This window comes from Geospiza fortis, unplaced genomic scaffold, assembly GCF_000277835.1.
Source record: "Geospiza fortis unplaced genomic scaffold, GeoFor_1.0 scaffold366, whole genome shotgun sequence".
Lineage (NCBI taxonomy): Eukaryota > Metazoa > Chordata > Aves > Passeriformes > Thraupidae > Geospiza > Geospiza fortis.
The window spans coordinates 2,613,269-2,635,737 of record NW_005054342.1 but is presented as its reverse complement, the minus strand read 5'-3'; the positions used below and the strand labels follow the sequence as shown (position 1 = coordinate 2,635,737).

The window sequence follows — 22,469 nt, the reverse complement described above, 5'->3', positions numbered from 1 at the left end:
GCAGCCGTCATCTCTGCCTGTTGCTGTCTGGCAAAACCTGCTGGCTCCTGGAGATGGTGTAGACCAAATGTCCAAGCTGGAAGGTGTCAGCTTACCCAAACAGTTTTTGAAGTGGCTGCAGCAGCAGCTGGATTGCTGAGGCTTTCCTGCCTCACCGTGTGGCACCTGTGCCATGGCAGAGGAGGAAGAACCAGAGCTCTCCCCAGCAGCTATGTTTTGCTCATAGGTGCATGAGTTATGAGTTGTGAGCTATGAATAAGAGAGCTAGTGAATTAGATAATTCAATAAATTAAATCCCAGCTAAGGTCTCTCCCATTCCTGCCATCCAGCTCCAAGTCTATTTTGTTTTCCGCATCACTGCTGGGATCTATGTAACCTGCAAACTCCATGAGAGTCTTTTTACATCAAATATTTACCTTCCCTCTTCCCTGTATTTGCATTAGCTTCCTTCTCACTGCTGTTTGGACTGACCTTGAAAAACAAGCTTAGACCTTACTGATGTAATCCAGACACAAAACTGCAAAACTGCTGGGAACATTTTCCTTTTTTTTTTGAAAGTTCCATAGAGATAAAATATGCTTAACATGAGAAAGCATAAAATATTGTTCAAAAGCATATACCCTGTGAGAGTCCAGAAGAAAGGGAGGAAGGAAGAAAGAAAAAAACCCTTTTTAAAACAAAGAAAAACCCACATTATACACATTTCTTCTTTCAAAGAAAAATCTCTAGTCCTTTCCAAAGAAAAGGTACCAAAGTTTTAAAATAAATTCCAAAGAATGCATTTTTCCTAACTTCATATTTAGAAGAGTAGAACTTTGAGGACTAAAGACAACCCAAGATAATTCAACCTAAGACACAAACCAGAGATACAGAAACTCTCAGCTCCAGCACTATAAGCTTGGCAAAATTATGGGACCTCTGAAATGAGTCTTAAATTGGCAAACGCTGAGCAATTTGAGAAACAGTCAGATATAGAAAGGTCACATAATGAATATCCTCTGTATGTTGGCAGGGTGTGTGACTGTACATCATATAAAAGATGAGATGCACATTACATTAAATACATTACATTCAAAGCAGCTATACATCTGCCAACTGCACATTATTAAAAAGGAAAGAATGATACAACTTCACACTTTCTGTTAAGATGTACTGGAAAGAAAAAGTCCCTCGTTGTGCTACTTAACACCACGTGAAAAAGAACCAGAATATGCACAAAGTTTGTTGCATTTGCAGAAACCTCTCTTAAATGTAAGATATCCTTGATAAAAATGTAGAATATTGTATGAACCAACTAGATACTAATTATTGCCTATCACACTTATTTAAATATCTCCCAAATGCAGAATGCTTCACTAACTCCCACTCACTGAAGCATATGTGTGACGGTGGTCTGGACACACTTTGCTACCTTCTGTATCACCAGCTTGTTAGCAGAATGATCAGGGATGAACGATTCTCCTTTTCTTTCTTTATGCTTCATCAGAAAATGCTGATCTGTTAAAACTAAAATTTGTGCAGAAGCAGGTTCATTTTGAAAACACAAGTTTTCTCATTAAGCCGGTGAAAAGCTAATCTGACAGTAACAAAATTGCTGGATTTGTCAGTAGAAATATCTGAACAGTCTGTCAGCTTGCACTCTGCACACGTGGGAGTTCTCATGGTTCACAGAAACATGCTTCATGCTTTTTGTGAAGAAATTGAAGTTCAGTTTCAACCTTCTAAGGAAGGGAACACCTTTGAAAATTTTTCTTTCAGAAGACAGAAGTTTACCTCCAAGCCAAATCATGTGCCAGACCCTTTCCAAATGTCTGCACTTTGCACATTTGTCAGTAGCAGAAGGAAGAAATACAGCCTGGGAAATGGCTTAAGCTAAGCACACACAAGCCCACCAAAACCACTGGGGAAGCTTACACAATAAAAGTTAGATTTGCAAGTTTAGCTACCAAGTCTCTGGGAAAGCAACAGTAACAACATCATTTTTCCTATAATCAGACAATGCTAAAATAACAAACTTTTGATGAGAGGTTCTGGGCATAATTAATGTACTTCAGTAATAACAAACAACTCGCTGCATGCTAACAGTTGTATTACCTATATGCAGCATTGTACAGCCTTGGTTAAATGGAGGGCTCCTGTATAGGATTTAAAATGCCTTTTTGGCAAATTCAGTACATAAAAATGTAATAATAATAATAATAAAGACAAAAAAAAAAAAGAGAAAAAAGCAGCTGCAGCTGCAGAACACATAAAGACATTTTAAAAAAGGAGGATTTGTAGATATTTTGAAACTGTAGTTAAGCCTCCCATAAATCCCAGTGTAAAAATCCAATACACATATGCCTATTGCTGAAATGTCTTCCCGAAGCCCAGAGAAGATGAAATAATTGTTTCATTAGTTTACCATGCTTTATAATTCTGAGCTCCAAATAGCTTTTATTTGTTATCTATCACCATGAGAAATCAATCAAAACACGATTCATAAAAGCAAACAAGGAAACTGCAATATGCAGAGCATCTTTTCTTTCCTAAGTGAGCTTATATAACACAATTCTCAAGTCCTAAAAAATATTTTTTCAAATGAAGTACAATTCATTATTTGGGGCTTTACTTTTTATCTATTCCTATAGCACTTCAATTCTTCTTTAAGAGCAGGGCAAAAAGTAGAATAGCTCCTTTGGCCATAAAATATTTGGGATAAAAAAAGGCACTAATACTACCTTCTGAACAAAGCAGCCAGACAAAAGAAAAGGAAAAAGGACATCTGTTTATTCTTTCTACAGATCTGAATTTTTTTGTAAAACAGAGTTAAGCACTATATTCAAAATCACAGAAAAAGCCTCTGAGATACAAGTGTATTTTCTTAGTTGAATGGCTGGTTCCAGATCTATTGGATTTTTCTTTTTACTGTATTCCATAGAATGGATCACGGCAAGAAGCAAGGGAAATATAAAAAATACGTATGAAGTAGTATTTCCATTGGATAAACTGCTCAAAAGAAGATAAAATTCTACTCGTAAATGCTCAAGACCTATGTGTGTATACATAGTCTCAAACATATACAGCTATGTCTACATACTGTATATATCTACACCCATCTATATATGACTGCAGAAATTATGGAGCCAGAAATCCAATTCCAACCATGGTGTTGTGTCTAATCTCACTGTGCTTCTTCCTGTGCCAGCCTTGTTTACATAGAAGTGTGCACGCATTCCTTGACAAGTAGCAACGCTTTGAAGATTGAGCTGTTGAAGTGTTTTACATGTCCTTTTTCCAGTAAAATTCATTCTAATTAGTAAATGCTAATAGGTTGTAGTAATTTATTCACTTTTTGTTCACAGGGAAGAAGCAAGACAGTGGCTAAAATTCTTTATATTTGTTTTAATTATCCCAGACATTTAGAATTTTTCCTTCCTCAGTATCTCTGGGGAAAGGAAAAAAAACCCAAAACTCAGAACACAACAACGAACAATTTCATTTTGTGGTGAGGAACTTACTGTTCAATATTTTTTCTCCACACTTTATATATTAAATACTTTACTGATGATATAATGCAAATCTAGGATGTACTTTTATTTTAGATTTCCTCTTCAATTGATAACAATTTGATAGTCTGGGGTCCTGGTCATGCTGTTATTTTTGGTCAACTCCTCCTTTGGTTTGCCATATGGATAACAAATTGTTTCAAAGCCAAAACCTAATTGTTTTATAGTTGTTATCTAGAGTGTCCCATTGTCTAAAATAAATTGGCTTTCTGGTAATCACATGCTGGTTATTTCACAAGTATGTCTGGTATGTTTCCTGTTTTGGCTTTGCATATTAAAGTGAAGAAAATTCTTAGAAGCCTGTGGTAAATTGGGAGAGACTGAATTGGCAGCTTTATTACAATTCAATATTATTTCTGACAAAGGCTAGGTAGAGAAGAAAATGGCATTAAGCATAAAAACAGAAATGAAGGGCTTCAGAGGAGTCTTACTGCACCAAAAAAAGTACCATCTCCATCCAAGGATATTTTAGCCCTTCTCCGTGGTATTGTAAGTTGAAGTTCGTCCCCTTCTTCTAATTTTGCAATGCCTGGCAAAAGATTTGGAATATTTTTAAGTTAATATCTCAAATACACTACTTTATAAATGGTAATCAAAAGTCATGTGTCATCTTCCAAATGTAAGCACGGCTTGTTACGTGTGGTGAATGTTTTTATCTTTAGGTACAATCTTAGAGTTTACAGCCTATCCAAAGTTGACACTTAACATCCTCTGTGAAGATGGACCTAATTTCCACACTGCACTCAGCATAGCAGAGTTCACTTCAGCAAACACAGCAAAAATTTCTAACAGTGGTGTACCCACGTTCCTCATGTTATGGTGATGAGACAGTCACAATCAGCATTGGGTACTACTGGCCCCAGACTACTCTGTTCCCACACTTCTGGAGGAGGTCTTATGAGCTTTACCAACATGATGAAGTTACCACACATCAGCTGATCCACTGCAACTGCAGAGCACAAAAGTTTGCCTCCTGCCAGACACACATCAGCTGATATGATAACCAAGAGCATGTCACCTTCGAGCTGCAGCTGCTGAGCTGAGAACACATCTAATATCTGCTGTGACACAGCCCAACAGAATGAGAGAGAGCAGTCAGAACTCTTTTTTCCAGGTGAAAACAGAACAGTGGGAATTTGGGAAGCAGGAATCATGAAGTGGCAAGACAGAGATCCTAGTTAGGAAAAGGGAGCAGTAGTACAGGGGTAAAATCAGAATATAGATGAATGTGTGACTAGCAACATAAGCACCTTCAAAAAAGGGGCAAAAAATCAAAGGAAGTGTTTGGACATCCTCAATTGCCAGGACAAAGTATCTAGTTAGTTAGGTAGGTAGTTAGTTGGAATTTTTTTTATTGGGGAAAAAAAAAGTAGCTGTCTGCCACATCCCATTTGTATAATGTCATTACTTGCTGACAGTCAACTCCATCCCTCAGTGTCACCCACTTTTTCATAAGGCATTGAAAAAAAAGAGGTCTTGCTGGAAAATAACCAAAGAGAAAATCCCACCATTAAGGTGGAAAGACAGACAGATAAGAGATGATATGTGGGGTTTTAGAGGCCTTGACAATAAAACCTTAAATGTTACTGCAGGAATATATATACACATATATTGACCTTTGAGCCTGCTGGACTTGCATTAAATATTTTAATTGGTCTTCCTTGTGGTGTTTGTGATTTGTGCAGTAATAAAGACCACCTTATAGGAATTAACTGTTTTTCATCAAACCAAAGACTAAAAATCCAGCAGCCTTTATCAGGAGTAGAAATATCACAATAAGGTATGCAAGTATTGGATGGCTAATATCCATAGATGATATTTCAAAGGAGAATACAGCATTTTAATATTTTCTTGGGATGACTAAATGTGGAATTCAACTCCTAAGTTGAACTGAGCTCTTCAGTGAGGACAGGAAGTATTCCTCTTGCCTGCCTCAGGCATGCAACTGAAAGCACCAAAATGTCTACCCACATTACAGAGGCAATGGAGAGAGCAAAATTGTTCAGATCACCAAGCTAGATGCATAATCTCCAATTGCTGATACTTCATATAAAACTGTATTTTCTGAAAGTATTCTGTAATTTTTCAGTTAGCCAGATCCATGAATGCAGACCCTGTTCTTTATCACTGCTGCACTACAGATTCTACTTGATACAGCTTATTATTTGCAAACAAAGAAAAGGAAAATGCAGATATTTACCAGCAGTATAGCAAGAATTATTTGGATAAGACTGTGGCATATTTTGGATGCAGCGAAACAATGTCACCAAGCTGAGATCATCACCAAACACATGAGCCTTCTTCCTCTGTATTAGATGTCCCATAGCAAATGTTGTATCTGTATATAAAACCTACAGAAAGAAGAGGTGGAAACTTTAAACTTACTGTATGGAGGCATTAAAAAATCATACAAAAGTCAGGTGCTGAAGTGAATTGAGCTTTCTCACCTGGCCATATATGAAAAAATAACCTGTTTCTTTGATCACTATTTTATTTCCTTGTTCTTCCAGAGCTGTTCCACGTTTAAAGCTCAGGAGCCAAGGGACAATGCTTGAATCATCTAAAAGACAAAATAATTTTGAGTGATCAAAAAGTTTATGTTCTTCATTTTCACCTGTCAAAAAATAACAAAGGCTGACTTCTAGACAGAACTTCGAGACTCCCTAGGTGGATGTCCCCAGTGGAAAGATGATATTTGCAAGAGCTGTCCGGATACAGGGACCCTCCAGATGCAGGGACCTCCTTGTTGTTTTTTGATTCTTTTGTTTCTTGTTGTTGGGTTTTAAAAAAAAATATTTATTTATTTTACTTTTAAATTTGCTTTTAAAACTCAGTTACTGCTTTGAAGTTAGGTAAAATTTGTAGAAACAGCTATCCCATGGAATATTTAACTATAAATCATGGCACATATTCTTACCTTTCTGTTGGATATCACTTTTGCTGTCAGCAATCAGTTGCACGCAGGCCTGCAGCACTGCAGAGTGAAAGCATTTTGAAATCAAAGAAACATAATTCAGTAATAGAATAAACTTATGAAACTTTAAGAAAAAAAAAGGTCATAGAAGAAATCTCTCAGTCTCACCACTAATTTTAAACCAGAACATATTAATTTTAACACAGATTTTACTCATATGTACAAAATGAAAATTCCTGTTGCAACATATACTAGATGACTCTCAGAGAGTCAAGTGGGAGGCCTCAGGCAGCAGCACAAGTAACACTTGCTTGTTTTCATATCTGGTCCTTATATAATTATGTACAGTAAGTCAAATGAGCTAGAAATCATTAGGTCAATTAGGCTTATTAATTTTCTAAACAAAAGCTTGAAAAAAGCCCCAACCCCACCAATAGACAGCAGATTTTCTAACTATGTTTGACATATTATTTAGAGAAATTACTTTCTATTTATAGTTGCTGTAAAATATTAGTCATACATACTTTCATAATAAATTCTCAAAGTCCATATATACGTACTTTCAATATGTTTTCAGATACCTACCCTAGATTAACCTATACTAAGAGGGAAAACAGAGAGAGGCAGCAAATTAATGCACGCTTAGCAAATTCATGCACACATAACAAATAGCTTGGCATCTGTCAAAATGTGTTGCTCAAAACTGTAGAGATTGGTGACACTAATGAGAAATTCGGTATTTCTTCAGAAAAAAATACTGCAGAATGTTAAAATATAGATTTGCAAGTGAAACAAAAATCTTCTAAAAAAAAGCCGCTAAGCCTAAGTGTCAGGCAAGAGGATAAAAGGAAAAAAAAAGTTGCATTTGCTTGGAGCAGATTTTAATCAAAACATCTGGTTGTTATGTTACTTTGAAGGATGGAAAACCGAATAGTAATGCTTACTGCATATGACAGAGACCAAATGAATTTATTAAGAGCCAAGAGAAGAAAATCCTGCCATGGATTGCTCCATTTTGCTTGCTACTTTTCAGAAAAGAAGGCTGTGGGTTAGGTTTGCCACACAGATTTGGCCATAATGGGGAATGCCATGGATGTGTGGGATCCTGTTTCTGCATCTGTCAGTGGCACCCACATGGGCAGCCAAGTGTCCAGTGGCACAAACCTCTTTGTGCACAGCAGGTAGCCAGAGGATTTGGGTGGAAAGAAGTTTCTTTATGTTTCTAAGTCTCCTTTTAAAGGAGTCCTTCTTGAAAACAGCAGAAGAGTGCTGGATGCTCACCAGCACTCAGCAGTGCCAACTGGCAGCACAGAAGGATTCAAGTGCACATCTGGGGATGCACCAGTTCCAGAATGATCACACAACCTGCAAGCCCTCATGGTAACAGGAATTCTATCATCCAAACTCCTGCCTCCTACACTGAAATGTGTCCTTGAGTCTTATCAATACACATCAATAATGTGCTACAATTTATAGATTCTTCAAACCAAGAATTTAAAGGCATCTGAATTATCTACTTTCAGGTAGGAAATAAAAAACCTCAAGCCAACACAAAATTAATAAAGGTATTATACTTCACACATTTTTCTATCACACTTGTGAGCAAAATAATTTTCTGAAAAAAAACCTAAATAAAATGAAAAAACAATTTTATGGAGACACACAACACAACACATCAGGCAATTAATTTCACAGGTTATTAATTCATTTTGAACAAAATGCCTTCCTTGTGAATGGAATTTGGTAGTTACCTAGTATTTCAGTAAGCTAAAACAAAATTTTAATTCTTGCTTTGAAAAGAATTCACTAATGCGGGCACCAGATTTTTCACTAACCAAACAAGAAGACTTTTGATGATTCCCACTAACCAGCTGCTATCCAGCTGTGTGCCAGTGAGCAGTGAAGTCTATGGCTGCTTTAGCAACTCTTGTCAAACTTGCCTGCAAACTTGGTGGGCACTCTTCAAACTATCCTAATTCTCACTTTGCAAGTGTGGATTTCTGTTTCAGCTGGTTGCAGCCCTGGAATTCTAGTCATCATTGCTGAGAACTGCTCACAGTAATTAAAATCTCCAAGATCAGTACAGTTTGAGATCATCTCAATTTTTTTTAAAAAAAATACCGACTCTACTTCATTCTAAAGACATCAGATCTGCACTTAATTTCTAAAAAAAGATCTGTCTCTTTTCTTTTAATATACACAGATGGGAACAAGCCTCCACAGAATATAGTAAGCTTGGTTTTGGAGAAAATGAATGCAATTGTGTCCTTCATGACAATAGAAACTAGCACAGTGGCCATTTTCCCTAAAGCTACAAAAGATAATATCTAAAAAAGTGCTTGAAGGATTGAACAACAACGTGCTTCAAAAATATGTTCAGAAGCCAAAGTTGACACATAACTATTTCCAGCATATACAAGTACTTTGACTTCAGTGGAACTATTTACATGCCTAAAATGAAGTAATTTGTTGAAAAAAATCCAAGTAAACACTACTACTAAAAAGGAGAAGATATGGATATACAAAGTACATTTTCTGGTTCAATAACAGGAATTTTCAGTAAAAAGTAAATGTTGTTAAAAAACACCAGCAATTGTATTCCAGGAAGTACCCTAATCTTAAGTACAATATGAAGAATACATTTATTACAAAATACACATTGAATAGTTGCTATTTAATGTCTTTTAGCCCAGTGTAAGTCAAACCTGAGCAACATCTTTGTAGTCTAGAGGATTTTTGATTAATAATGAAAGCAAAATGCAGGATTAATACAATACAGCTTGAAAATGTGTAAAAATATCTAGACTGAGCGTCGCCATGAGATCTATAAAATGACTGAGTGTCACCATGAGATCTGTATAAAAATGTCTCTAGAATGACAAAGAATGCCCCATCCTCCTGTGACTTTATATAATAGCTTTGCTTTGATGAACATTCTTTTTCTCAGCTGATTTTAATTGCTGTGCTGGCTGTGGGTTGGCAGAAGCTCATTTCAGAGTCTGTCCTATTCCATGAACAGAAGACCCAATTCTGAAGATGTTAGACAGTCCAGATGCCTTTATAAACCACAGCCAGCACATGCAATGATGTGTTCTCTACTGGTTGAGCAATGTAGTCACAATTTTAAAAAATCTCTACTATCTTTTGTTGAAGGACAGCATACCTCCATGCTTCAAAAACTTATATTGGTAAAATAAAATTTTCCCTCACATGCAAACTTTGTTATTTTTAAAATTGCATAATAATTTTAGTATTTTGCAATCTCACTTAATGATCCATCCAAACAAAATTTCAAGTTTAATATTTGTAAGCTCAAGTATAAAATGTTAAGTTTTGATATCTGAGGTCTGAGACATTTGTGCTCATTTTTGCTGAAATAAAACCTAGGAAAAACCCTAACCTTGAAAAAAAAACCCAACAAACCCAGACCTCCTTTTTAAGGTTCCTTTTTTGTCTAGATCTGTTCTCTGTAGGCTTCCCAAAGCACATTTAAACACCAGACAATTTAATTTATAATGACAAACATTTTCTTGAAGCATTTGCAATTTTTCTTCCCTTAACTTCTTGATTTCTCATCACAAGAAGTCTTCTAGTTTTTTTCTTATGCATTTTTATAAACTGGTTTTCTTGAACTCTATCACAGGAGAAACCTGGACATCTGGTTAATCTGGTATTTTTTAATAGAGATGTCTTTATATGGCATTAATTATGGATTCAGTCTGTTCCTGCATTAAAATTCCTTGATCATAGTTGCATGTATGACTAAGAGCTAACAAACATCTTCAAAGAATCAATAGCATTATTTTGGCCTTCATGGAACTGTCAATACCATGTTACCTTTAGAAAAACAAGGGAATTGTTTACTAGGAACTAAGACTTCTATTATACAGTATATAGCAGAATGATGGGTTTAAAACTTAGAGCCTATTTGGTGTATTTTTGACTGTACAGTGTTCTGCATAATACACCGCACTGATTTATTCACTCATTCATTCAATGAAATTCTTAATGTAAAATTGCAGGAATTGCATCAAGTAATTTTCTCTCCTTTTTCATAGAAGGGTCTATTTCCTTTTGAGTTAGACTTTTGCCAGCAAAAACAAATAAGGATAACATATATTTCCAAGAAGTAGGTATTTCTTTTTCCTTTTAAATTTGATTTTAATTTTTATTTCATATTTGACCTGTTCAAACAATAAAATATGAAGTATTGTGAATAATTGGTAAGGGAATTTTATATGTAGAATTTGTTTAAGCTAGTGAAAAAAGCTTACATTTCAATTCAAAGATTACTGAAGTCAAGTACCATTTCTAAAACCTCTTGCCATCCCTCTGTCACAGACATCTAAAGTAACAACATACACAGTCAAAACACTTCCAACCAACAAATGTACCGATTTTCCAGTACAGCAATTTTATTGAGAGCGAAGGCAAAATTCTAACACCTGCTTGGAAGGTAATAGTTACTTCCCACAGACACGACTGCTATTGCAGTAGAACCTGAAAATTGCTAATAAAAAAATTAATTGCCAAATCACATGCCAGTGACCCTGCCTCACTGATTCGTGGAATTACATAGAACAGCTCCTCAGCTCCTTCATACATGCAAGGAGCTGGGCAACCTCAGTACACCAAAGTAAATGTAGTCCATGGGAGCCCCAGTCTGATCCCAGCATTTGTGCCTATAGAAGGCCTGATTCTCACCTCCCTAGGTCATGGGAATCAGAGTCCCGCAATAATGATCAGAATGAGGCACTGAAAGAGTGTGAAAATAAAACCTGATGTTGGTACTTTGGCTTAGGCAATGGGACCTAAATCTTGTTCCTAGGCTCCAGTGCACATCCAGCTTAGGAGGAAACACACAGGCAATGCAATCAACAACTGTGAATAGAATATAAAATTCAGGAGAGGTCTTTTGTTGTGCACCAATTTTTCCCCACAGATGAAATTTGCAAAGAAAAAGACAAAAAGAACAAGTACATCTGTTGTAACATGTCCCTATATGACATTTGCCAGGAGCGTACGTTTCAAAATCACCCATTACCTCCTACTCCTTGCATCAAGAACTCTGGTTCTGACTGGTGACTGTGCAGCTTTATTTGGAATTGATGCTTGAAACACTTCTCTTCAACCTACCCTAGCTGGAAATTTTTGCAAGACACAAAATGTGCAACTACTGATGACTAATAGTTTTATGCATAAGCACAGACAAATGTAAACCCCATAAAAAAAGAAACAACATTGTGTTAAATCCACTTTCATTCAATTGTCCTTTTAATTAAAATGCTTCACTTGTATGCATTAAAATGAAAATTCAGTATGCTTAAGAAAGGTCTAAAAAAAGAATGATGGGGCATCCATTCCTGGAATTTGATGATTAAAGTCTAAAAGTCCCAGAACTGAACAATAACTTCATTTATAAACAAGACATTAGTTCTATATTTTACTTCTGCTCTCTGCTGAAGCACAAGAGAAGCAATTAGATATCAGTAATGTTTCCAAATATTAACTTTCTAAGGAGTTGATCCATATGCCTTTCTAAGGAAACATCAAGTGATGTTTCCAAATATTAACTTTCTAAGGAATTCAACCATATAAAAGTAAAATGATGAGTCAACAATTAATTATGAAATCAGACTCTACTTTGAGACCTTGCTGAAGCAAACAGAAGTAAAGCAAGAACAGGCACCTCACTCAATACCCCGATTTATTTGTCATTACAACAGAATGAGTGCCACACATCTGCAGGACACTTTGGAGACTGATGGGATGCTGGAAACCAGGTATGAATGTCAAAAGATCAAAATGAAGGGCCTGTAATTCTGTGTACATGACCAAGTAGTAGACTGGATTCAGCACCATGAACAACACCATGTTCTATTTAACTCACTCTGCTAAAACAAAATTTAACATCGACTAATAGGTTTGTGGTCATCAGTGAAATCTGATCTGAGAAAATATATGTTACTGAACTCTGAAAAGCTAAATTGTTTGTAATTAGAGCAGGTAGAAAGCTAATTCTAACAGACAACCCTTATTATAAATGCAAGATTTGCAATTGACTTTTTTCCTTCTTTATATACAAAAATATGAGATTCATGTTAGAAAACATTTTTGTAATAGGTCAACTCAGGTAGCTTTTCCCTTTAAAATGACTGTTCATATTCTGTGTTTTCTTTCATGCATCCTAAACAACTTTAAAGCCAGCTGTACCTTAAAAAAGTTTACAGAAATAAGTAGCTTAATTGAAATTTTATGTGGTAAATTACAGGTAAACAGGTATAATCAGAGGGGGCTACATGATGAGAAGAATCAAAAGCCTATTTAGGAACACAGCTGAGGAGCCCCAAACCCTGCACACCTCAAATAGCAGTAAGACTAAAGATAAAAGCTATTGTGAAGGAAACTGGATTACTTGCAGAGTATTGATGCTCTAACATTCATTTTTAAAAAGTCATCTCCTTATTTTTTATGATATTTGTACTTCAGATCACTTTTTTTTATTTGGGAGTTCCTAGGATGGGGAGGGCAGGGGAGCTCTGTGGTTCCTGTGGTAGGAAACAGGCTACAAGAAATACAATTTAAGCAATCATGACCTCAGTCCTGTTTGCGAAATCTTTCTTAGCCAAGATCTTGAATCAAAGACTGAAATAGAATAAATCTCATATAAACCTGTGGATTTTAAGTGATGCCCTAAATTAATGGGGTTTTTTTGAATATTGGAAGTGAGTGATTAGAACTTTAATTTCATTTCACTTACTGAAGCTCAAGCGAAATATTTAGTTGCTCACTGAGAAACACATTTTATGCAAAGCTTCATTTAGTCTTTACTTATCATTTACTCTATTTCAACTTCTCTAAATAGCTTAAGATATCAGTTAAAATAATATAAAAGTATACATAAGAAGAGTGAACTGATTTAGCAACTCAGGAATATTTTAGTTACTCAGTGCAATTAGTGTATGTGTGCAAACTGGTATAATAAAATTCTGGATTTCATCTTATAAGACCTCATTGTGTTTGGAAAAATAATGAAATATAGGCATTTTATCCCCAAAGGAAAAAAATATATCCCATTAATATGTCAACTCTATAATACACATCAGAGGTCTTTTATGGAGCACAGTCTTCAGTGTTCTTTGCAGAACCTTTTAAAAAGGAGAACCATGACCAAAATAATCTTACTGGATAGGCATTCCTTTATTAATTTTACTATATATTGATAGGTTGTTTTAATGTAGAAATGATGCTAAACTTCTGAATTCCTTGTAGTCTGCCTCTTTTGTCAGGTATGAGCCAGCCTTTCTTCTTAAAAGCTCCTATTTCCTTAAAGTTCTCATTACTTCTCTCTTTTTTTTTGATGAGTATATTTCCCAGAAAAGTGAATTGGCATTTTTATTAATAGATTTCCCTCCCTACTTTGATCAGAGAGAATTGAACAGTTAAAAATCTGAATGATTTGAAGTTGCCTTTCTCAACTCTCACACATCATGCAGATTTGGGATCTAACATTCTAAATTTAACCTGCAGATAGCATAAATATCTGGTACCTTAAACAGCATGTCCCTACTCATGGCAGGGTGGTTGGACTACATGGCCTTTAAAGATCCCTTCAAAACCAAAACATTCTGTGATTTAATATTCTGTCCCTTAAGAGAAATGCCTATGGTTAACACCATTCATCCACTAATAATTTTGAAAACCAGAATGGGCTCTGGGAGCACGGATAAACTGACAGGAGAAGACAACACAAATCGAACACTCCTGCTTTTCTCTAGACAGTATCCAACAGCAGCACCCCAACCCACTTCATCAACTGGTATTTACCTTTTTCTTCTGTGTTGTCAACAGACCGCCTGCCCCTGTTTCTACTCCCGTTCCAGATTTCCTTTGGGAAGCTCTCAGCTGCGCCCGTACCAGCAAACCTGCTCTCCTAACGCGGAGAAGCAACAGTCAGTGAGAGCAGCCCCCCACTGGTCCATGCCCTGCTTGTCAAAACCCACCCCTCCAGCTTACCTGCCTGGAGCCAGCTGCAGACACTTGCAGGAAGGAAGAAACAGGGCTACCTGCTTTGTTTTCATCAGGGGGCACGAGTGGTTGGTCTAGCGGAGACCTCGCCTGGATGCTGTAGATCAACTCGCTGCGCAGAGCTTCTAGTTCTGTTTTCAGGATGATAACATGGTAAAGAGACACTGCTGCAAGACAAGAGGACAGGAGCATTGCAAGCCACAGGAATGTGACAGGAAAAAGTCCCGTGGCGCCTGAAACAGCACCAGGGGGGGCAGAGGGAGAGGAGGCGGTATCCTTCTGTTGGATGACGTGCACACAGTCCACGGATTTCATCGCTGCTCTTTCCTTACTAAAGCCAGAGGGAGAGTTCAGCTGTCCCCTTCCGAGGTGCAATCCATGTTACCAGTTGCTCTCTGAAACTAAGGGCATCCAGAATAAGTGAACAAAACGCCCAGATCATTTCCTGTCATATGAAGCTCTTGATAGCACCATTAGAGTTAATGTACACAGTGAACATCTAAGATTCTGTCTTCCCGCTGTTTCCACCTCTCTGTGCTGCATTTTGGAAACGAATACTTTCTCACAAGCTACCTTCCTCCTTTCACTTTCCACTAGTTATTTATGTGGCAGCTTGCTATAGCCATTTCCCATAATCTTTAAATTCAGGCACAGCCAGTACCACTGGTGATTTTAAGCCTTATCTAAAAGTGCAGAAACCATGTAAAGTTTCCTGGCAGAAACCATGCAAAGTTTCCTGGTAGAATTTCATCTAGTGGTACTTAAAAGACATACACATATGACAGGCATGTACCTCTGTGTAGACATATAGATGTGCTCTGTATATACATTATATCATTTATAATTACATGTGTATATTAATATCTAAAGTGCCACTATGCCTATAGAGGAGACAAATTATTAAAAATATTTTTTTCCCTTTTCTAAAAACAATAATGAAAAACATTCCCAGGTAGGAGTCACAAATTACAGGTTTCTCAGTTGTATGAAGATGCTAATTCTGCTGTTCAGTTCATCAAACTAACTTGAAAAGGGATGACATTTTATTAAACTTTTCTAACAAGTACATTCTCTCTAAAGAACTCAAGAACCTGCATTAATGCAAAAGGGAACATGAAGAAGCACGGAGAGGAAATTTGGTGGGGTGGAACTAGAAGTGGTGAAACTAGGGGATGGAAAAGAATGAGAGAGGGGGAAATAAAAAGAGGGTAAAAGGGCAAATATTTATTTAGAGAATTTAAAATTAAACACAATCCAAAACTTTAAACATGCATGCTGACAACACTCAGGTGAATCCTGAGTTTCTGGTATAAGTTAATCTTTTAAGATTTTATAAATCTTTTAATCTTAAAACTCTATATTAGGAATTTCTTTCTTCTCTGTAACAGCAAGGATACTTAGACATCTTACATATGTTCATGTGATTTTTTTTACTGTCTTCTCACACAAAAATTCAGCTTTTACCCCTTTGTTAAAAGTTCCCGTGGTCTGGGGCAGAAGAAAAATGATAAACAGTATCACAATTATGGCTAAAATCAACGGGTCAACCCCTCTTACCATGTAAGTAAACTTTATCTTCGCAAAAGAGAAAACTTTTACAGGTCAGTCCAAACACTGTGTAATAAATCCTTATGACAACACCTACCAGAGTAGCTCAGATCAAATTAATTCTGTTGGGAAGGAGAAGGAAGAAGGAACAATAATAGAGTGACAGCTTCTGTAGCCTCTCCCTCTTCTGTTTCCTAAGACCACAAGAAATTTAGTGTGATTATAAGCTTTATCATCTTCCGTTGTGATGCAAGGCACTCTTTTCTTTATTTTCCCACTTCTAGCAACCACACACATCCTGCACAGATAAGTAAATCTGTCCCTAAATGCAAAGGAAAAAATATATATATCCTGTATCTTGTACCTAGAAGCCACATAAATACTGTGAGAAATTATATAGAAATCAGTGTGGGGTGGAAAAAATGGAATATCATACCATTTCTGTTCCCATTTTAAAGAGTAAGTTAGGCTGTAAATGGGGCTGCATTTTGAAGTAAATTTAATATGAACTAATGTAGGTTTTCTTAACAGAATAGGCAATTATTGGTACTAAGCAGACATGCCTTCAAGTATCCCTAGACATCGGAACATTAACAGCCTTGTACTGACTGTTCCAAAAATAAAAAATAATGTGACAGTTGGAAAAGAAGTGCTATTTTAGAAAATGAAACCAAGCGAGAACACGAAAATTAAGCTATCCAGGAATACCAAGAAGCTATTGGCCAGTGAGGTCTCTGCAGTCATTAATGTATCAGAAAATATCAGACTGGTATATAAATAGCAGTGCTCTAGCCACTTCTAGAGAAAATAGACTGTTCCCAGCCTCCACAGCCTCTTTAAATGGGGTCATTTTTTGGGCTGACAAAGTAATTGTGGTGACATAGGGGACTTCTGTAAGACATCTGGCTCCATCTTGCTTATAATTCTGATCAATGACAATTTCAAAGGGGAGATGAGGAAAATCTCAACAGCCCACACATAGGAAATTGTTAAATTCAATAGGCATTTGGAGCTAAGCATCAAAGGGATTCCTCTGTTGGCCACCTTGTGTTGTTCTGTAGATTTATAAGCAGTTATGTGGTTTGAAAGGAAGTGTAAGTTCAGACAACTTCAGTGATGACAAAAACGGTGGAACAATAGCTAATGACAATAAGAGGTCAATCAAGAAAACCAGTATGAATTACCTAAAAATATACTTAGTTAAACAACTTCTAATATAATCAAATGGAGCTTCAGTTAATTGCAGATTGCTAATTGCATCAAAGTGAATCACACATATTACTTAAAAAAAAAAAGCCCCCAAACCAAACAACAACTCCATGCCAGCTGCAGAGCCTAGAACCTGGAGTCAGTGTCTCAAGGCTTGCCACTATGTCTTGTCATAACATACTCTCCTTATGATTCCTCTCGTAAGCAGAGCTGCAAAGCAAAGTCAGTAAGATTAGCACATGCTGCTTCTGCTGTGTTTTAAACAAAGGTGTGACTAAAGAGGACTGAGGGGTGCTCAGATCAGCCTCCCACCAGCAGACATGGGAAGGTGATGATTTCAGATGAGCAAAAGCTCTCAGTGGAATATTCTTGTTGAAATAGAGGTATACTATTTGGATATATATGCTGCAGGGAAATAGCACCGTGCTTTTATATTGGCAAAGCCTATTTGCATATAGCTAAGACTGACAAAACTGAACTGTGAAAAAGGTCAAAAATACAGAATTAATATAATACACCTAAAGAACTAATCTCAGAAATGGTGTTCAGGTTTTGGCTAGCAGCTTGCTTCTACTGGACAGCTTTCCTGAAAATCCTTTTGCAAACTTTTGTACCACATCAATAATTTTGGTCTCAAGAAACACATGCTGTCAGCAAACCTTAGGGGCTGCCTCAAGACCAGTTCAAAGCAGCATTTTCCAAACTATTTCTACAAAAGGAAATATAATTGGATTAAACTGCAGAAAAGTAGCCCTGGCCATTTAACTCCACAAACAAATAAGAATAAACCCTTATAATAAAGGTATTCTGAAAATATGTTCTTAATTTGCATACATAGTACATGATCTGTGCATACACCAGTGTCTCCTTAACCCAAAGTATGAGCTATGTTGAACATTCAGATTAACTGACTAAAAAACCTCTTTCATTTAGCCAAGAAAAACTATTAAGAAATGCCTTGGCTAGTCTAAGAATTCTAGTTAACCAAGTCCTTTACTTCCAGGAAAAAGATTAAAAATTTAGGTAAATTCAAAATAATAAATAAATGAAAACCAAACCCCAACACATTACCACTGAAGATGCTTAAAGGTGAGAATGTTTCACTACAAGACAGGAAAATGGGTTCCTGAACCCATTATTAAGGGTTCCTGAACCCAAAATTAAGGCTGTTTAAAATTTCTAAGATGTTACAGCAGAAACAAACCCTGTAATTTTATGCAGGTAAGTAAGGTTTTTTTTTCATTTCCATTATGCAGAGGATCAGATTAAATGATAAAGATGGGTCCTGCTAATCTGAAAACTTATAAAAGATCAACATTACATCTGGTGGGGAACCAAGGCAGAGATAGCAACCAATCATACAGGAAATTTGTGGTTTAACCAGAAACTGAATTCTTGATTTCCTGAAATCCAGTTATGTACTTTAACCACAAAAGCATCTTCTTTGTGGGAGAGGAAAAACCCATAACGAAGTTCAATGCACAAAAGAGAAGCAGTTGATATGACTGTGAAGTCTTGCGTAAAAACCCAATTTATTGAGGAAACATCAAAGTTTACTTCAAAACAAATGTTCTGTTTTTAAAAAGGAGGTTGTGCAGATGCTGCAACCCAGAGATCCAGGCAAGTGTGTCGAAGGCGGCACTAAAAGTACGCCTCCAGTGGCAAGGGTCCAGCTTCACATGCTTCTGAAGCAGCCGCAAAATGGTCCCTGCGGTTATTCCAAGAAAGAGACCACGCTATCTCGCCTTACCACACAAGACAGTGCAGAGCACAGAAAAGGCTAAGGTTCCATTCTGAAACTTTCCACTTAATTTCGTGTCCTTTCTGAAGATGGACAAAACAGGAGGACTATTTTGGGGAAGATCAGAATAAATCCTATATTATAGTTTTCTGCTAATAAAGAGATCTGTATGTAAGAGTATTCACAGATACCCCTCTGAAACAGTACAAATTCCCTTCAAGAGCACCTAATTAGTTCTTTCAGCCATTAACTACAGCTTACACAGTAGCAAATCCAGGCAAATCCTGCCTCACAAATGGATCCCAAAAGCACTCTGTTTCTGGATAAGGCACTCCTGTGGTGTATATCTTATAAGTATATCTTACATCTTATTATTTTAACTTCTAGGAAGTTGTTGAATACCTTTCAAGCAAAGGATGTGTTATACAAACAGTTTAAGCCTTATTTGATAAATTATCTGGTTAAAAGGAAAACAAAAAATTCCACGAGATTTTTCTGAGGCAAAAAGGGTAATATTTTCTCTTTTTGTCAACATTTCAAAATTGCCGAGGATAACACAAATGTGTCTGCATATTTTAGGTATGCCATCTTTGTTCCATTCCTTGCAATATATTACTTCTCTAGATATCTAGGCAATTTGGGTCCAAATGCATACTACACAAAGTAAACCTACATCTGACTTGCAGACACTGTCACTTTTTACATGGTTATTACAGTGCTTTCAAAGAGAAGAGGAACTGACACAGAAAGGAAAAACAATTATTATAGGTGTCTTTCAAAGTATGCAGCAGAACCAGCTGGAAAATAATTTTAAAAACATGAAAAATATAAAAAGACAACCCAGGATTTATATACTACAGCGGCTTAATGCCAGCCTCCTCTCCTCCCCCTTCCCCCCCCCGCCCCCCATGATGTTACAGCAATTGCTTCTTACTGCCCAGGGAAAAAGAAGCCCTCTCATACAGCTGAAGCCCACTCCTCTTACAGTCTCACCGGCTTTGCTATCCAGCAACATGGAGAACTGCATTTCTCCACCTCTTTGACACTATGCAACTTAACAGATTTTGCACAGATGGGCTGAAAATGCTTTTGTATGATAACAAGATAAACACGGAGCCATGGCCCTTCATGTGGGAGTGGCTGCTCTGCTGCTGCTACAGTCTGGAGACCTTCAATAGGGGGCACAGGACAAGGATTCAAGTATTTTCAAAATTTCCTCGTAGCTGTATTTGCTACACTGTCCCTGAGTCCTAGAGGACAGACAGGAAAGGGTTCTCTGCCTGACCTTTCCCTTTGAATTTTTGTAAATAGTTAGCCTACACTGGACATTAAGTGTAATTCAAACCAGCTGTAGAACTTCCTTTCTTTCTGCCTTCAAGCAGCACAATCAGTTCCTTAGTTACTCGTCAAATAGCAGCAACATCTCTCTGAACTTGGTATGTGAACATACATTTCTGTCAGCCACCTTGCAGATTTGCATTATTCAGCTCATTGCTTCACATTATTAAATATGCATCTCCAGCTGGGAGTGAAACCATGTTCTTTAATACAGTAAAACCAAGCCTGCTCTTAAGCTGCATTGCCTTTCAGAGAAAGAAAAATTGCTGTTTTTCCCAGACATACAAAAGTTATTCTGCCCCCATCCAAGCTGAAGCATAACAAATTAATCACATCAATGTTTTCAAAACAAATCCAGAAAGTAATCAGTGCATCTTCCTATCTACTTACAGAGGCAGAACTCGGTACAAAATCTAAAAGATCCTGAATAGGGTCCAACAAGTGATTAAAAGCCCAGGCATGTTCAATATCTTTGGAGCAAATAATTTTTGCTAAGCCAATGGTTCAGCATTTTCTTAAAACCTTATCTGTCTGTAGTGAATCTTTTTAACAGACAGCAAGCCTTTGGTCTGGATTTCATTCCATAGAGTTGGGTTAGAAGGTACCTTAAAGATCGTCTTGTTCCAACAACTCTGTCATGGCCAGGGACATCCTCCACTTGATCAAGTTGCTGAGACCTTCATTCAGCCTGGCCTGGAATACTTCCAGGGATGGAGCATCCACAACTTCTCTGGGCAACCTGTTACAGTGCCTCACCACCTTCACAGCAAAGAATTCCCTCCAAATATCTAATTTATATCTACTCACTTTCAATTTTAAGCCTTTCCCTCTAATCCTGTCACTACATGACCTTGTAAAAGCCTCTCTGTCTGTCTTGTAGCCTCCCTAAGGTACTGTAAAACTGCAATTAGGTCACCCCAAAACTTTTTCTTTCCCAGGCTGGACAAGCCCAATTCTTTTAGCTTTTTCTCATAGAAGAGGTACTCCATCCCTCTAATGAGATTGGTGGCCCTCCTCTAGACTCCCTCCAACAGCTCCATGTCCTTCTTGTGCTGAAGAATCAAGAGCTGGGTGCAGCACTGCAGGTGGGGTCTCACCAGAGCAGAGCAGAGCAGAGCAGAGCAGAGCAGAGCAGAGGAATCCCTTCCCTGCCCCTGCTGCCCACACTGCTTTGGATGCAGCTCTGGACATGTTTGGCTTTCTGGGCTGTGAATGTCCATGGCTGAGTCATGTCCAGTCTCTCAGCCACCAACACCCCCAAGTCCTTCTCAGCAGGGCTGCTCCAGTTTTAGTTTAGATGTTCATGTGCCCTCATGAATTTTTACTACAGTACATGAATGTTTACTACAGATTTAAACAGTACTTGCAAATTCAGAGGAAAATTAAAATATGGTGTTTTGCCCGATATTGAAGGCCTATATCCACCTATGAAGACAATGAAACATTCCAAGAGACAGTTTGTGCTGCACTTGGTAGCCTAGCTGCTTATCAATTTTCAAGTAAGAGAAAGCAAATGCAAGCCTTGTGTTCTCCAGAACACTACTGAGCAAGCAAGTTTTAGTGACATAGCTCACAAGACAGCAACCTGCCTCTCATTCAAGGCAATATTCGCATGAAGGACCCAAATCTGGAGTTGTTCCTGTACTTTCATTTTTTCCTTTACAAAAATTAGAATTTTCTTTTTTCATTCCACATTAATAGGTATCATGAACGGAATGTCCAAATGTACCACACCTACACCCCCCACCCACAGCCCTGTTTCCTAGGTACTGTGTTAAAATTTAACTATAAGCCTTGCAGTAATTCAGGAGAGGACATAAATTTTGCAGCTTCATAAAAGACAGCAGTAAGCCCTTATTTTCTGGGCTTATTTTCATGGTTAATTGATATTAACCATGCCGAATGGGAGCAGAGGTGATATAAGCTTAGTAATCCATTTCTCTGTAAGAAAGTAGAAATTGCTTCAGACTGAGTATCCCACTCCAACTGTAGGAATTAACTATAAATCTGAGTGGCATTATAGGATTTAAAATCGGTATTTAAAATAGTGGTAAAACAAGTCAGAAACACTTCAAAATACTTTCTAATGGACATAAATACTTAGACCATCTCTCAGATCCCCAGACAGAGAAATTTTGAAATG

At 37.2% G+C, this 22,469-nt stretch overlaps 1 protein-coding gene across 1 annotated transcript; it reads right to left on the bottom strand.

The window, feature by feature from the left end:
* Window positions 1–2,846: 2,846 nt before the first annotated feature.
* On the bottom strand, window positions 2,847–15,016 carry TNFSF13B (TNF superfamily member 13b). The gene is made up of 6 exons (XM_005422679.2): window positions 14,479–15,016; window positions 14,290–14,395; window positions 6,466–6,522; window positions 5,996–6,108; window positions 5,749–5,899; window positions 2,847–4,077 (listed from the first exon to the last, which is right to left on the bottom strand). The coding sequence occupies exons 1-6, from the start codon at window positions 14,803–14,805 to the stop codon at window positions 3,965–3,967; spliced, it is 867 nt and encodes a 288-aa protein (XP_005422736.1). The 5' UTR covers window positions 14,806–15,016; the 3' UTR covers window positions 2,847–3,964.
* Between the last annotated feature and the right edge of the window lie 7,453 nt (window positions 15,017–22,469).